This window comes from Tursiops truncatus, chromosome 4 (assembly GCF_011762595.2).
Source record: "Tursiops truncatus isolate mTurTru1 chromosome 4, mTurTru1.mat.Y, whole genome shotgun sequence".
Classification (NCBI taxonomy): Eukaryota; Metazoa; Chordata; class Mammalia; order Artiodactyla; family Delphinidae; genus Tursiops; species Tursiops truncatus.
The window spans coordinates 68597786-68615404 of record NC_047037.1 but is presented as its reverse complement, the minus strand read 5'-3'; the positions used below and the strand labels follow the sequence as shown (position 1 = coordinate 68615404).

Below are 17619 nucleotides of genomic sequence, written 5' to 3'. Positions count from 1 at the left end.
CTCATAACCACTGAAAACACGTCTGAGATCCTATTCTGTCTAAAGGCCCATGACTTAGTAAAATCTGCCTTGTCAAGTGAGTATGACTCCATCTCAGGAACCATGTCCTTTGGCTTATCCCTGTCCACTGAGATTCTGGCACTCTGCCTGGCAAATAGTGGACGCTCGAATTGTATTTGCTGTAGGAGAGAATTTTCACCTGTCATTCAACATTCATTGGAACCTGGGGCAATTCATTGTTCTTCCCCCTCCCCCACACCTACCCTTGAGTTTTCCTATCTTTATATTGGAGGGGGCTGAACCGCATTAAGTCATTGTATGTTAAGTTTAATAGGCTGTTATCCAGGAAAAATTAATTACCTCGGGCAAAGGTTGGGATACTTTAGTGGCTAATGGGCGTGTCTATACGGGACGAGGTGGGCACTGTCTCTTTTTTTTTTGATACGCTTAATCATATCATATTTGGCAATCTGTGCAGAAATGGCAGAAGATTGGTTTATATTCCTTAAGGCAGGTTCCTTCACCACCTAAAGTCTTTGGAGTTCTAGAGATGGAAACACTCCCATAGGGATGCCCTCGCCCAGGACACCGCCCTTAAAATCAGACAGAGGAAGGCTCCCTTCATGAACGCGCTTGGCAAGCCCTGCCCCCAAAAGGGGTGGAGGTAGAGAAAGAATAGGTCTACACCTCTCTCGTCTGCCCGAGTACAGATTGGCAAGTGGCATAGGCGCGCAGACCTCTGCCATTTATTTATTTTTCTTTCCACTGGGTGCGCTGTCCCTTTAAATGGGGGACGCTGGTGCTGGCTCCGTAACACCGGAGCCGGCAGCTTGTTGATTTCAGAGCTGGTGAATTTCACATTGTTTCCACTTCACTTTCCTCGCCCGGGGGAGGCTCGGGTTGGCTCTACAACCGCTACCGCAGTTGCCAGCTAGGTCCAGGGGAGGGCAGAGACCTGCAGCATCTGGGCGGGCGTGGGGCCGCAGGGAAGGGTGTCGGGGCCACACACGCACTCTCGCTGCAGTCCAGATCCTTCTGAAGCCCGGACGCCCGGAGCGCACCGAGCCGGAACCGCCCGCCTAGACGCCCGCCCGCCAGCCCGCCCACGGGCCGGGGTCACAGCCAGGGAGCCGGCGAGGGGAGGAGACCCAGGGGGGCTGGGTGGGGGGGCGGGGGTGGGTGCTGCCGCCGCCGCCGCGGAGCTGCTACTCGGCGCGTTTTGTATGAAGATGGCGGCTCCCACCGCCAGCAAGGCAGCCTCCCTGGGCTGTAACAACAAGCCTGCGTTCCCGGAGCTGGATTTCAGGTCGGGAGCTCGGGTGGAGGAATTGAACAAACTCATCCAAGAATTCACGAAGCACGACCAGCGGGAATATGACGACCAGAGAGCACTGGAGATTCACACAGCCAAGGATTTCATCTTTTCCATGCTGGGTAAGGAGGAAAAAGAGGGAGGGATGTGTGTGTGTGTGTGTGTGTGTGTGTGTGTTTGTGTGTGTGTGTGTGTGAGATGGGAAGCGGGGTAAAGAACCCATTCCCCCTTCTCGCGCGCTCTTTCCTTCTTGATTTTCTTCCCGGAGCCGCCGGGTGCCTGGGGTATAACCCATCTCTGCTCCGCCTCTTCCCTTCTTTCTCCGCGGCAACCTGAGCTGCCTTCCCTCCCCTCCCTACTATACTTTGTGCCGGGTCCCTTTTCCACCCCAGTTCGCTGGCTCTTTTGTTAATTTCTCACCGACGGGGGCCTGGAAGGCAGGTGAAGTGTTGGTGGTGAAACGTCTCACTGTTTGGGGGAAGCCCCTGGAAGCCGCGCGGTCCAGGTGAGAACCGGCTGCGCCTTTCAATTAAGGGATTTGTCTCCAAAGACAAGGACCTGCTCCTTCCCAACGCCGAGTCTCGGGTCCTCTCCAGAGCTCGGGGCGCGGAGACAGCCTGGGGCTCTGGCTCGGCGCCGGAGCGACAAGTTGCTCTCTAGTCTCGCTTGCGGCGCGGCGCTGTCAAGCCGGGCCCCCGGTGGCCAAACTTGTTGGGTGTTCCCTGGTAACCCGCTCAAGTAGGCTGGGCGCAGGGAGTTCCTGCAACTTTGATTTGCAAGTAGATTTCCCCTTGAAGCGGTCGGAAGCATTTCCGGTGCTTCTCCGGGCTTTTTGCTGAGCTCGGAATTCCTAATTCCCAGCTCGAAAACGACCACGCTCAGATCTCTGACCCCGAGGAGCGCCAGCCCCTTCCTCTTTGTGTGCTGTCTATGCACCGGCCGAGAGAGGTGTCCTGGGTTTCGAACCCCGGCGACGTCCGGGTTTAGAATAATGCCGCCCCTCCCACCCCCCCAGCCTGGCACCTACAGTTCCTTACACAACTAAATGTTGTGTAAAGAAAAATAATTGAGTCAGGCCGGGGAGACCGAACCCCTCCCCAAGTGTCCTGTCGTTCGGATTAGTGCTGTGAGTGTCCGCTGCTGGGAGCCTCTAGCGTAGCTTGCGGCTCCACCAGTGCAACTCTGCCTGAATGCAGTACGTGGCCTGGCGGTGAACTCTCCGCAGAACTGGGACTCCAGTGTAGCGCTGCCCCACCGCGTGTCTCTGTGCGCTCGACAAATACATTCGTAGGCAATTTTCCAGGTAGTGGGAAATTTAATTGAAATAGGTCTTGGACCACAGAGGAAGACTGAGCTTTTGCCTTCCTCCTGCCGTCTACTTGGATTTCAGCCGGCTGTCTGCTGTCCTTGCTGGTTCTATCATCGGGTATTTTCTCTCGGTTTGCTTCCTCCCCACAGCCCAGGTTGGGGGTCATACAAATTGTACGTGTGCCGGCGGTGGGTAGTAACGCTTTGGGAAGTTCGATGAAGCATGTTAAAACTTGGGGCTGGATTTTACTTTTTGCTCCACACTCCCCAAGTGTATCCAAGGTTGTGTATGGGGTTGAAAAGCTCTCCATTGAGAAATTCGACCTTTCAACTAATATTGAATTAAATGTGGTGTGTGTGTGTGTGCGCGCGCGCGCGCGCGTGCGTGTTTAAATAACTCCCTAACCTTGCAGTGGGAAGCTTACAAAGCTTTCAGATCTGAAAACCAGCACAGTGATTGTCAGAAGGGTGGGGATACACAGAGAAGGCTCAGGGCAAGTTATTTAAGTTGCTTAATCATGTCCTTTCTCTTTGACGTATATAATGGGAGCCTGCCATTGTGTTGTTATAGCGCCGGCCTCAATTCCAATGTCTCCTGTCCTAGGTCGTTCACTAGGAAAAGGTGCTCGGTCACCATCAGTCAGGATAGTCATGGAAAAGAAAATGGGAGGCTGTGGGGAGGGGTAAGTTTAAGTGCCCAGCTCATGAGGAAATCCTGTGCTAACCCCATGGCTGATAACGCTGATTTCTCAAAGCCTTTACGAAGGGTGAATTACTGCGGGTGCTTAATATTTTTTGTGTTTAATGTCATGAGTGGCATGGTGTTGACAGGTAAACGAAATTCCCTTTTATTCATTTTTACCCAGTTGATCTTGCGAGAGAAGTCTTTCTTGCCCCCTGGGAATTTGATATTTCCACCTGCGGGAGAGAAAATTCAGGAGAATGTTGTTTAAGCCTCTTGCCCCTCTGGACACTAGCAGGCAGATGGCAAAATGAGCTTGCCTGTGTGTGGTGCTGCATTCATTTGTGAGTTGCTTGCTTTCCTTTAATGAGGTGCTGGCTGCTCTAGACAAGTGAAGGTTTGGCGACAGCAAGGGTCCCTGTGTGGATTTACTTTTCCTAAAGGGGATTTTCGCTTGGCTTGAAACAACAAAATCTCTTTTTGTGCACTTTGTTTCACTTGCCGCAGTCCACAGTCTTTCATGAATATGCGAATGATGTGTCTTAATGACCCTCAGCTTGTTAAGGTGTTAACAGGGGTGGCACCAGGCCCTTATTTCTGGGAGCTTCTGGGGGGTGGGTGTGAGTCCTCCTGGCTTTGTTCCGCTTCTGTCTGAGCGGCACCTGAGGATTGTCGACAGCCTGAAAACATTATCCCCTCACACAGAACGAAATGGCAGAGGAGTTTGGTGCAAACCTCTTTAATGGAGCTGTGGATAACGCTACCTCTGTTTTTAGGCAGCTGGCAGGGGCAGCCACTTTCTGTATGAGATTGTTAGCCTGGACTAAAGCCCCCGCCCACCGGCTTCCCAGATCCTTTTTGTTTTATCGAGATCGGAGGAGGCAACTTTACTACGCAGAAGGGCGAAGTTGTGGTAGGCTGTTGTCATAAACGGTGACCCGTCAGCACCGGGAAACTCCACTGTCCTATCAAAACAGGGGTCTGCCTAGTCTGTGGAGTTGATCTGAGCCTGCTGCTAGTCACCCAGCTGTCCATGGTCTGTCCTGGCCTTCTCTGCTTGTCCGGAGATTCTGATTCCTTTGGAGGCAGGTATTTGCGGGAGTCCTCTAGACTCACTATTTATTTCTCTACACCTTGGTCTTTCAGGAGAATGATTGCTGTTATTATCTAGTTAATATGTGAGAGCCCAGATTGTGGGAGAGGCTGGCAGTGCATAATAAACACCATTTATCAGAATTCAGGGAAATTGCCAGAGTTCATTAATATTTTAATAATATTTGGTATTTGCATAATGTCTCTGCCAGCTCTTTTGTTATCTTCATTCCCTGGTGAGGTCGCATGAAGACTGGTTGTGTCCCCATTGAACAGATGCAGAACAGGGGTTATGAAGAAGCTAGAAGAGCCAGGAAGAAATAAGAAGTCACTTCCCCTTCAGTCCAAATGGTTGGTACCATGGTGTGGTCATTAGAGTAGTTGTCACTTACTGACTGCCTTCTCTGTGCCAGGAACTGCACACAACCTTAGGAGTGGTATTGCTTTCCCATTACGCAGATGAAGATATTGAAATTTACTAGGGTTAAGAATCATCCAGGGTCCCATGGCTAATAAATGGAAGAGATGTTGCTAAAACTCTCTTGGCCCGATTCTAAGTCTTCTTCTATCAAGAACTGAGGTATTAAATCCAGAGGAGGGGCTTTGTTTAAAAAAAAAATTGTCTCTCGTTTCAGAATTTGTTTCTGCTTTCAGCTATATTAGGGTAAAGTCCAATCAGCATTTGACACGAGTTCTGGAGCAGTCTGAGTTGGAGTATTTTATTCCGTAGAAAGATCATTCGTTTGAATTTCAGGTTAAGACACTGATGGTCATTAGAATAAAATGTTAAAATCTATAGTTCCTGTCTCAGTCTGCCTCTTGCTGGCTAGGTGGTCTTAGGTTTTTCATCCATTAAACACAGATAATAGTATTTTCATCTATTAAACATGGAATAATAGTAATGCACTGTTTCAGAATTATGTGTGTGAATATGAAGTTATTTTGTAAACTGACAAGGAATGTATATATGATTTTATTATTTATTTAAAGAAATGGGCATTGTTAGAAAATCTAGTGAACTTACACTGGAACTATTTCTGCAGCTTCCTATCAGAAAGACTATAGAGAATGATTAGAGGTGACCTAGGAGAATATAGGCTCTGGCTGGAGAGGGCATGATTAATTCCAATCCACATTGCCATTTGTTAAGTTCATACTGTATGCTGGCCCTTGTGCTAGCTACTTTGCATAAATATATTCATGTAATTTTCTTCCAGAAACTTTTTAAGGATACATACCATCATGCCTGTTTTAGAGGTGCAGTAGGTGGTGTTAATCCCCCTTGAAAGATGAAACACTGAGGCTCAAAGAGGTCAAGTACTTATGCCAAGATCATACGGAGTTTGAGTTTGAACCCAAGTATTCCTGACTCGAAAGCTCATGTTCCTTCCACTGTGTGGGCAATCAGATCCTATCACTCTTGGGCCAGACAACCAAAAAGGCCCCACCCCGTGGGGAATGCTATACTCAGTACCCTGCTTAGCCTGCACGAGCAGAGATGGTCTCTTTTGGTCTGTCTTTCTTACTTTCATGCGTTCAACAAATATTTACTGAATGTTATACTGTTTGCCAAGCAGTATGCAGGGTCCTAAGGATAAAATAATGAGCAAAAACTTTAATTCATATGAGCCTGTGGAGACCCCTCCCTCTTCTGCTTTGCCCATCAACTTCAAGAGAATAGTTTGCTGACTCTTGTCTCCTTTCAGGCCCATGGTTGTGGTGTTTCTGAGTGCTGTCGGAAACTACCATATTTTTTAGGTACTTTCTATATCTACAGACTAGGCCATTTTGAAGCCCTGTCTTTCGAGTGTTTGAATGTCAGTTTTCCTTAATGAATTCATCCAGCAATCTTTACTGAGGGAATTTATTGTGAATCTTTGCTTTGTGGGCCTCCAAGTCTTGGTACGTTCCTTAGTGTTCTGGTCACTAATGTGCTGTGGTATCTGTATAACGGACATCATCTTTGAAGTCTGTTCCAGCTCTGAAAACATTATGCATCTGGGGCAGGGAAGTCCCTGTGAACATTTCTTTTTGCTTCTGGTTTGAGTTGGTTTCAATTCTCCCTCCGTGGTTCTGGGCATTTGCTGCCCTTCATGACAGAAGAGCCGTGGAACCATTGATGATCCCTGGTCTTGCTATGATGCCTTGTTGGGCCACCCATTGGATAATGCATTGCTTGTGATTAGACTGGGTCCCTTTTGTATTCACAGAAACAGTGGAGTCTCTCATGTCAAACTAGGAATTTGTCCTTGAATGTTAGCTTTTTAGATTCTCCTGGAGCTTTTTAACAATTTGGAACCTCTGGTCCTGTTTTAGACCTATTGAATCCGAATCCCTAGAGATCCCCAAACTGGCTGCTCAGCACGCTGACATTGTGTCCCGTGTTAGGCGTGATGTTGTTCGTTCCCTGTCCAGTAGAGCTGCTTGTGCACACAATGAGCTGATCCCAGTTGACTTTTGAGACTAGAACTGGGCTGCTGCGTCTAATGAGCAGATATGTCCGCTGGCTTCTGGTAAAGCTGGAGTCCTTCCCCCTGGGACAGAGACAGGGAGGCATAGTGATTGAGATGATTATTAGAATGTTTCCTCTGTGTCAGAGGTTGTAATAGGGTTTCACATCATTGGATCTTTTCCCAAGGACACCATAACCCTTTGAAGTAAAGAATGGAGAACTCTAGGATTAGAAAAATTCAGGAATTTGTCCAAGTTTACTAGCAAGTAAGTGGTATAGCTGGGACTTAACCAAGGTCAGGCTGATGGAAAACCCTTGCTTTCAACAGTGATACTATTCTGCCTTCTAGAGGGGCAGGAGAACTGGATTCTAGCCCCAACTCCTCCAGTTAACTTGCTCTGTGATTTTGGGCAAGTCACTTAACAGACTCTTGAGTCTCAGAGTCTGAATATGTAAGTTGGGGCAAATAATTATATCTACCTCCTGTGTTCAGATGCATTCAGTTCTGAAGATGAAGGTAGAAAAGAAGGACATTTCTGAGTTCTAGTAAAGCTCTGTTTTGTACTGTGTGGAATGTGTGTTACCCTAAGTCACCTAACCTTTTCTGGGCCTTTTTTTTGCCCACTTTCCAATTGTAGAAAATACAAAGAAGAAAGTAAAATCACCTCCAAATTCTAATTACTGTTAATACTTGATGTACATTTTTTCTGGACATCTATGTTTATAAAACACGCCTACGGGCTTCCCTGGTGGCGCAGTGGTTGAGAGTCCGCCTGCCGATGCAGGGGACACGGGTTCGTGCCCCGGTCCCGGAAGATCCCACATGCTGCGGAGCGGCTGGGCCCGTGAGCCATGGCCGCTGAGCCTGTGCGTCCGGAGCCTGTGGTCCGCAACGGGAGAGGCCACAACAGTGAGAGGCCCGCGTACCGCAAAAAAAAAAACCAAAAAAAACCCACGCTTACACCCACTCATACTTACATGCTTGCAGTTTTACATACATAATCCTATTGGATATGTGGGGTTTTTTTTAGTAAATTTATCAATGTGCTGTCATCTACTGCACTTTTGGAAAGGAGGTATAACCTGTGTTAAGATGTTTCCTTGCTTCTTTCATTCATCTTTTATTTTAAAAGAAGATACTGTTCTGGAACTTAGAGCACATTCTGTGGTTTAATAATTGGGGAATGAAGAACCTTCTTCTTGGTGACTTCTGAGGGTTTGGCCATCTCCTATTTGTGTCTTTGCATGTTCTACATGGTCTCATAACATTACCCGAATTTCTCACTTTCTTCTTTTGCTTGGGCTGTTTTCTCTATCAGGATTTCTTAACCTGGGTCCCTGGAAACAAAAACTTGGAATCTATGAACTTGATTGGGGAAAAATTACCTCTTTATTTTTATTGACCGCTAACTGCAATATTGCATTTCCTTTCATTATAAAAGTAGGTAAAAAACCACAGTAGTATTAGCAGTACCTCTGTTTTTTGCTTTTGTTGCCAATAGAAATCACAGATATTTTCACTTCACATTACAGATATTACAGACATCTCAAAAAGCCATTCACTGCTGCTTTGAAATTATGGTAGATGTTAGACTTGCTGCTAGATTTTATTGAATGCATTAATAAAAAATCACATATGGTACTCTATCACAAATTTGTTTTTTAACTGCATTTTGTGTTTTAATACCAATTTTCTTTGAAGTCCTGTGTAATTTTATCATTCATTTAAATATACTTGTTTTTTTTGCAGGGGTCACCAGGCTTTTCCAGCCTGTCAAGACATCTGTGTCACAGAAGCAGTTAAGAGTCTCAGCATTCTGACATCTCATCTCTGCTTTGTTTTCTTCTCCCAGCTCAAATGCCACTTGACTCATGAAGCTTTCCTATATCTCTCCAAGGAGAAAAATTTCCCTTCCCTCTGTGTTCTCCTAACACCTGGTCCCCTTTCATAGCCCTTACCACATGTTCCCCACGCTGTAGGCTAAATGATCCCTGCTCTCATTTACCTTTGCAGCGCCCAGTGGGCTTACGTAAACAGTAGGTGCCAACAGAGTGTTACGTGACTTCATGCATTTTAAAAGAGGCTTTCTGTGCACAGCTTCTGATTTCAGGCTCTATTTAAGGCATGAGCGCTTTCTGACATTGTCTCTTTATGGTTGCTCCCCTCATTAAGCCATATTCCGTCATCGTCTCTGGAGTCAAGAAAATCTTGATCTGATCTCCTCATGTGGTAGGGGAGTTCTTTCCTAGATTCCAATAATAACATCCTTAAGACTTATCATAGGGCAGTTTAAGAAATGTCCCAATTAATTGCTGTAGCTTGTTGACCAAGAGTGGCAAACCGTGACTTGTGGGAAATCCCCCTTTCTTGAAGACCCTGACTTTTCTTCCCTGGGCATCCGGGGTACTTGTGAACCTCCTGCACTCCCACACTTGGGGCTTTAAAGGATGCATAGAAAGCATAAGTCATCTTTCTCATGAAGGTGTTCCTTGTGCTTACCAGTCAACCTCCAGGTGTTTGGATGCCTATTCTGGCATCCTAATTGCAGCAATTATTTATGATTATAAGCTAATTTGCCATCAATACTTTATCTTTGTGCAGTGCTTTATAGATTCAATACATATTAGCATCTGATACGGTGTGGTATTATTCTTTGGACCAGCCTTTGAGAAAGGACCTAGTAACCCCCATTTACAGAGGGGAATACTGAGACTCTGGGAGGTGATACGACTTAGTTGGAGGTTATAGAGTAGGTTGTAGAACAGGACTCAACCCAGATCTCCGGTGTCTTCTGCTCCAGCATATAGCCTGCAAAGAGCTTATGGCTTTTCTACCCAGATATCTTTCATGGTTGCTGGGGTGAGTCTGTGTTCCCAGACCAGGCAAGGGTAGCAGCTTTCATACCTCTCTGGCTTTTCTACTCTCTACTGGGCCAAGGGTACACAGTGGGTAAGGCTGGCTGAGGGCGGCATGGCTCAGTACATACCCTGTAGGCACGCATTCTCCATGTCTGTTTGTTAGCCTCGCGTATCTGAGGGCCTGTGACAGCATTCACAATGGACTTGGGTGACTACTTGCCAGCTGAGCGATCTCTTTAAGGACAGTTCATAATTATGCCATTATGTGAGGCCCTGTCTCCAGGAAACAGCTATCTGTTTTTCGTCCACTTAAGTGCCTTTTCATGAATTCCCTCTGCACAAGATAAAGAGACAGATTACTAGGGACAGTGCTGCTATGAATAAAGCTGGCACGGGGAGCTGTTGTTGAGTTTGTTTATTTTTTATATTTTTTTTCCCTCAACACAGGAAGACTTGATTAATACTTGTGAGTTAAGTCAGTAGTGGGAGTTGGTGTAAGGCTTGTTGAGGTTTTTGTTTCTTGTAATGAGTATTTGAATATTTACAGTGTGCATAGAATTGAGTATTCATTCATTAATTCATAAAATTCATTCAACATATGTTGGAGTGCCTACCATGAACTAGTGTAATTACTATGGTGAAGTTACTGTATTATAACAGTACAGAGTGGTGAATTAGAGAAGCAAGGTCACTACCTCATTAAGACTTACGTTCTCTGGGGAATTCAACAAGATTTAAGCACATGAGTAAATAGGGATGTGCGCTTAAAAAAAAAAGCACAGACCCTTATGATGGAAGGTCATTGGGTAGGATGGAGTGAAGAGCGGTAGAGAAGGCCTCTCTGAAGCAGAGACATTTGAACTGGAAAGATAAGAAGGACCTGGCCACCTGAAGACTGATGGAAGTGTATTCAAGTAGGTAGAACATCATGTGCAAAGGCCCTGGGGTGGGTCCATTTGAAAGCAGCTTTCAAGGCTGCTTTAAATTATAGCAAGTCTGATTTGTTCTCTACAAGGAGGAATGGTCTATGTTTGGATTAGGCCCACAGTGGAAGGAATGGGCTGCCTGCCTTGGAATATAGCGAGTTTCCTGCAGGTAGAGGTTTTCCAAGTGGGGCCACCCTTTGGCTAGGCTCTTGTTGATAGCATTCAGGGACTGGAGGAGAGGGAGACAGTGTAGAAAGGTTGGGTTACAGATCCTCAAAAGGCCCTTTGTAGCCATGTAATTCTCTGATTTCACCTCTGATAGCCCTAAGCTAACAACAGTGAATTCTGTATTAGATGGTTTATGCGTCAAACTGCAGTTTTCATGGGAAAATGATAAACCTGTATTTTTTCATCTGGACTTCCACAGTGTACAAAATACTTTCATAGGCATAATCTAGTTTTGACTTCTCACAACAACCATATAGAGTAGGTATTATTATTGTCTCTGTTTTAACATAGGAAGAAACCCATGGTCAAGAGAAGTAACTCACTCAAGGTCACTGAATGGTTGAGGTGGAATCAAATTGAAATCCTTTGAAGTTCACCCCAAATTCTTTGTATTAGGCTGATTCTAGAAACTTCCCTTGTCCCACGCCACCTCAGGGTATGGAAGAAGGAGAATTTCTGGTCCAGAGAGAGGCACTGAGGATTGGTAGGAAGAACCAGGCCAATAGACTGCAGATCTGCACGTGCCTGTTGTCGGTATGCAACTTGGAAGCACTTTTCTAGGCTGCTTCAAGATCACCCTTTTAGCAGCTGCAGCTGTTCCTGATAGCAGCTGCTTGTACGGATGATGCTGTGATTAATAAAGAAATCTCAACAGTTTGTTCTCAACTGTGCCCTTGGTGTGCGCAGCCTGCTTTAACACAGGCTGTGTTTCTGATCTGGAACAACAGAATCCTGCTGGCATATGGTGCCCCGGGGGCTCATAGCCCAGTTGTGAGAAGGGGCGGTCCCTCTAGATCCGAACCAGGGAGCCAAAGGCCCACCAGGGACTGGGTGGTAAGGAAAGTGTGTGCAGTGTGCCGCGTGGTAAATGCCAGCTGGTTCTTGATGTCAGAGTCAGGGATGCCGGGCAGTAGGGGGCTGCACTGGTGAAGGAGATCACCTCTCACCTCCCTTGTAGGTCAAACTGTGGCTGCCAGTTTATCACCTCTGATTTGGAATCTGAGGCCCCAGAGAAGGGCCATAGTTCATCCACTACTGTACAGCTAGTTTGGGGGCAGAATCATGGTTAGAACCCAGGTTTCCCGTCTACCTGCTGTGTGTGTGTGTGTGTGTGTTGGTGTTACTTCTATCATGCCATTTCCAAATAAGTTTTCCCTTTGAATGAAAAACTATCTGTGTAACTGAAAATAATAATAACCACATTCAAATAATGTCTACCATGTTCCAAGAATAGTTCTAAGTGCTTTATACTTTATGTACATTATCTAAATTAATCCTAGCGACAACCCTATGAGGAAGGTATTATTCTTATTTACTGATGAGCAATCCAAAGCACAGAGAGATTAAGCAATTTGCCCGAAGTCACAAAGCTAGTGGTAGACTGGCAATTTGAACCCAGGAAACCTAGCTTCAGGCAGAAAATAGCAAATAACTGTGGATCTTTTTTTACCTCATTAAGAAAAAAAACCTTTCCTCCTGCAAAGTGGAAATCATTGATGGAATACTACAATTTAAAAATTGTTTTAATTTATTTATTTTTGGCTGCGTTGGGTCTTTGTTGCTGCACGTGGGCTTTCTCTAGATGCAGCGAGTGGGGACTACTCTTCGTTGTGGTGTGTGGGCTTCTCATTGCAGTGGCTTCTCTTGTTGTGGAGCACTGGCTCTAGGCGCGTGGGCTTCTGTAGTTGTGGCACGTGGGCTCAGTAGTTGTGGCTCGTGGGCTCTAGAGCGCGGGCTCAGTAGTTGTGGCGCAAGGGCTTAGTTGCTCCGTGGCATGTGGGGTCTTCCTGGACCAGGGATCGAACCCGTGTCCCCTGCATTGGCAGGCAGATTCTTAACCGCTGTGCCACCAGGGAAGTCCTGGAATACTACAATTTTAATGCTGTTAGGAAACTTGGAAGTTAGGTGGCCTGAGTTGCTCCCTCCTCCATTTTACAGAAGTGGAAACTGAGGCCCAGAAGGGAAAGGGGTCTTGATCATCCTGAACACTGATTTTACTTTTGGGCAGAGTGGAGGTGAGTTAAATGTCTGGCAAGTGACTGCTTCCTGAGAAAGGTGTTTGTACCTAAGACTGTCCACTCAGTAGCATCTGCTCCCTGGGGAGCATCTGCCTGGGTTTAAAGTGAAGGGGAATCACTTTGAGAGGGCTGTGCTTCTAGATAGGGAACATTTCCCTGCTACAGAGCTGCCTTGTAGTTTGAAGTTTTTTTAAGCTATTAGGTGAAGAATGCTGAATAAATAACCTGGTGGGCACACTATTTCTGGTGTGTCATGTTTGCTTTTTGTCTTCTGATTGTTCCTTGTCTTTCTCTCTGGTTCCCCCTGCCGCCCACCCCGTGACGTGTGTCCTTTTCTCACTTCTCTGCTGTCTACACAGCTTTGAGTATCACAATGAATATTTTTGTCTCTGAACAGTCTGTATCTACGGTAAGGAAGGAGGCTGGCTGAGTAGACTGGGTCCAGCCTATGTTTGGGAGGAGTTGAAGCTCCATGGGCTAGTAAGACTCCTGGCAATGGACCTTCCCTCTCTGCTGCTGCTGAGACCTCAGAGCCTTAGGAGGATTTAGAGAGTTGTAATAGGATTCGAAGAATTATAGAGGAGTTAAGCTGGTGGGGATCTTCCTGAGACCAGTTCATCCACCCCATCATGTCGCTGGTGGGGAAATTTAACCCCATGGCGGCGGACAGTAACTTGCTCAAGGTCAAGCTGGTGGTGGTGATGATAATGACTGTATTGGGAAACTCTTCCCTGCTGTTTATCAGGCATTGTTCCAAGTGCTTTGTAATCATTAACCCATGTAATCCTCACAACAATACTGCGATGGTAGCAATACTGCTACCATCCCCCTGCTTTACCTGTAAAGCAACTACAGCAGTTAAGTCACTTGCTCAAGCTGGTGAGAGGCTGGATTCAAATCTAGGCAGTTGAGCTCTTAACCCCATGTACCTTTCCATGACATGAGCGCCATCACCATGCCAGGCGCTGTGCTCGTTGCTGGCATAAAACATGAGGTGATGCTAAACGTTGAGGGAGAGGATGGAAGTGAGGGAATAGTGGGCAGAGTGGAGAAGAGGTTGGTTTGATTGTCCGGTGAGCCAGTTGCTAATACGATTCTTCTGGCTCCTGGTCCAGACTCTTTTCATTCTATCACTTGGCCTTTCTTGGCAGCCCTCAGGACAAACATTCTTTTGATGCTTGTGGTTTATGTTTATTGAAAGTCCTTTGTGTGAAATACCATCTCATCCATGCCGTCTCCTCATTTTGAAAGTAAGAAGGTGTGTCTCAGCTAATTGATTGATTTAAGGCTCTATAAAGGTCAACTGGGCCCTTGATGCTAAGTAAATTAGGGCAAGTCTTATGAAGGTACAGGCTCTACCCCCCTCTTTCCCCCCATGTCATTCCGGATTTAGAACATTTAATTAGGACATAGTTAATGTAGTCTATCATTGTGGGGGGAATGGGAGCTCATCTTTTTTCAGTGAAAGGCAGATGCCAAACGTACTCTTAAGACAGTTACTGTGAAATCAAAATTTATAAATCGAATTGGGTTTTAAGTGAACTAAGGGATCTGACTCTTTAGTGCAGTAAGTGACTACTTTTGAAAAGGGAATAATTCTTTAGGTAAAAATTGGATCTAGCCGCCCTGCTTTGTAAGGGCAGATGTTTGTACGTTGACTTGACTTACAGCACTGAAAGCACGTTGGCTTCATGCTACAAGATCAGTCGTTGGGATGAAATTACTTCTTGAAAATCTGGTGCTCGTGATGCAGAGGATTGGAACTGGAATCCTCAGAGAAGCCTCATCCCCAACCTGCTTACTCATTTTTTCCTGGAATAAAATCTCAGGGGAACGGAGCATCCGGGATGGGCAAGCCCATCTGGACAGTGTAGAAACTCATGGGAGAGAATTTTATCCTCTCTGGTTCTTGGGGAAGAGGATGGATGGGAAATGATCCTTCTGAGTATCTTTGTGTCATTCAGGACCAACCTACCTCTGTTCCTGTCTCCTGGGTCACATCCTCTCTGCAGGCCCAGGCTTCTTCGCTGGGGGTTATTTCTGCCCCTTTTATGTGCAGGTTCTCCTTCATTACTGATTCCTTCTTAAACACTCACACGTGCATTCTCCGTATTTCTTCAACAGAGATCTTTGAGAATTTCTGTGCAACAAGCCCTCTGTGAGCAGTAGGAATACAGTGGGGAACAAACCTTCATATTTGGTTACAAGTCTTAGAAGGAGATGGACAGTGAAAAAAAGTTGTAGGTTATGATTAATGCCCTGAAGGAAATACCAACCAGAACAGAACAGGGTGCTGTGATGTGTCTTTCCTTCTCCAACTTGCCCTTGGGAACCATTCTCTCCTAAACTCTCTTCCCTTGGCTTCCATCCAGCATACTCTTGCTGGTTTTCTCCTTTTCCTCAGTCGCCGTGTAAGGGACAGATCTGTATTTCTTTGTCCAGCCCTTGGTGATCCTTCCGTCTTTTCTCCCCTCACGCTTTCTCTGATCCTCTCGTAGTGTCATCTTCCATCTCTCTTGCTGCCTTCCGAGCCTGTGCCCCAGCCTGGGCTTCACTGCCTCTTGGACAAGTCCACTTGGTTGTTGACCCAAAGGTGCCACGAATTGAGTGTCCAAAGTGAACCTGTCTGTGCTTCAAGCCTGCTCCTCCTGGATCAGCCACACCACCTTTCACCAGAGTCATAAGACGGGAACTCGGGAATCATCCTGAGGCCCTCTCTCGTCCTCCTACCCCGAAGCTGAAAAGGAACTGAGGCCTGTCCATTCTGCCTCATCCTTTAGGCTCTGTGTTCTTCTCTCCATTCCCACTGTCACCACCTTAGTTAGGGTCACTACTGTCAGTTTCCTGGGTTACTGCAATAATCTCCCTGGGTTTTCTGTTTCCAGTCCCTTAAATCCATTCTCCACGCTGAGTCACCTTTTAAATAGGCCTAAACCCTCGGGGACAACCCATCATTCTTCACAGTAAAGTTAAACTCCTTAGTGTATTTTACAGTCTTTGGAGACCCAGCTCCTGCTCACATCTCTGGCTTCCCCATTCAGTTTCACTGTATGTTTCTTATACACCTGCTTTGAGATGGGCACTCTGTAAGGTGCTGACACTGCAATCTCTCTTGAAGTAAAAGCCTAAACATTCTGAACAGGATTAGAAGGACTCAGTGCTCTGTTTCCTAAGGCCTTTTCAAGCCCCATCTCAAACCTCAGATGTCCTCACTCTCTTGGTTTCAGCCACACAGGCGTTTCAGTTCTTTGGAAATACCATATCCCCACCACTGAGGCCCTTTGCTGGAATGCACCGTCCCTCCTCCCACACACCCATGCAACCAACACCTTAACTTCTACTTCCCTAGATGACCTCAGCTCAATCCAAATGTCACTTCTCGAGGAGGCCTTTCAGGCTAGCCCAGGACAGGTCACCTTCTCCTAAACCTGCATTCTATCTTCATAGGTGTCTTAGTTGCACTGATCCGTTATGAGTTTGCTGATGTCTGACGTTTCCCATTGTCATGAAGGCTCAGTGATAGCTTATCTCAGACCTATTCTTGCTTGTCTTTTTCTACTTGCCTGAAACACAGTTGTTCAATAAACATTACTAGTGTGGTTGGCTACTTTGCTTTTGTTCTTGAACTTGAACAGTTAGGTAAAACACAGTTCACAATAGGCATTGAGCTAGTCACTGTGTGCCGAGTTTTAAGGACATACCTTGGTGTGTTCAGGGGACTTCTCTTCCCAGACTCCCACCTCTCTGCAGCTTACAGCCATGGAATTATAAAAATGTACACTTTAGAAATTATCTAGTTCAGTCATTTCCAACCTTTTCTAAACATGAGGGTCTTTTTTTTTTCAATTAAAAAATGATGAGGACTCAAATGGTAGTGGTTATATTTTTACTATCAGTTTATTGAAGAAAAAATGAGTAGTTATAGAAAGCTACTATGAATTTAGCTAACCATGTGAATTACTTCGAATTTTTTCATAATAGTGTCTATATATACTTGAAAAATAGTAGTATGTAGGCTTGAGAGGTAGTGCTTGGTGGGCACATGGATTTCTAGCACCAATAACTCCATGCCCTTGTGGTCCCTTAGTTAGGAACTAGCCACTTGGCTCTCCCTTTATTATGCAAATTTACATCAGATTTAGAACTGATTACCTGTGGATTTGGTTTCCCCTATATGTGTTTGATTTGACCAACATGGTGTTTTTTTGTTTTGTTTTGTTTTGTTTTTGCGGTGTGGGCCTCTCCCTGTTGTGGCCTCTCCGGTTGCGGAGCACAGGCTCCGGACGCGCAGGCTCCGCGGCCATGGCTCACGGGCCCAACCGCTCCGCGGCATGTGGGATCTTCCCGGACCGGGGCACGAACCCGTGTCCCCTGCATCGGCAGGCAGACTCTCAACCACTGCGCCACCAGGGAAGCCCAACATGGTGTTTTTAAATATTTAGAGCAAACATTTAAAAGTTGGGAGATTTTTCACAAAGCCAGATTTCCAGCTTGAAAAATGAGAAGGACTCCATTTATTTCCTGTGTGGCCATAATCTCCTGGTACTCAATAGCAGCTGTGTCCTTTAGAGGCACCACACTTTCTCCAGTTTGTCACAGTCCTCGCTCTATCTCTGTCACTATATAGCAAGTTCATGGTAGAATGGGGACTAGAAACCCAGTGACTTCACCTGACGTGAGCGAGTGAGGCCAACTCCATCTCCACAGAGGCTTGTGAGCAGAAAGAGCCCTGGGCCCAGAGT

General features: G+C 46.1%; 1 protein-coding gene across 3 annotated transcripts in view; it reads left to right on the top strand.

The window, feature by feature from the left end:
• The first annotated feature begins 714 nt into the window (after positions 1 to 714).
• Positions 715 to 17619, top strand: part of MB21D2 (Mab-21 domain containing 2) — a 107205-nt gene continuing 90300 nt past the window's right edge. The window contains exon 1 of one of the 3 annotated variants that reach the window (XM_004315775.4): positions 715 to 1434. In XM_004315775.4, coding sequence (XP_004315823.2) covers positions 1224 to 1434 — 211 coding nt within the window. In that variant the 5' untranslated portion in view covers positions 715 to 1223. Of the gene's footprint in view, positions 1435 to 1490; positions 1818 to 17619 lie in introns of those variants that run through there. The other 2 variants (XM_073804031.1, XM_033855629.2) reach the window with 2 other exon arrangements.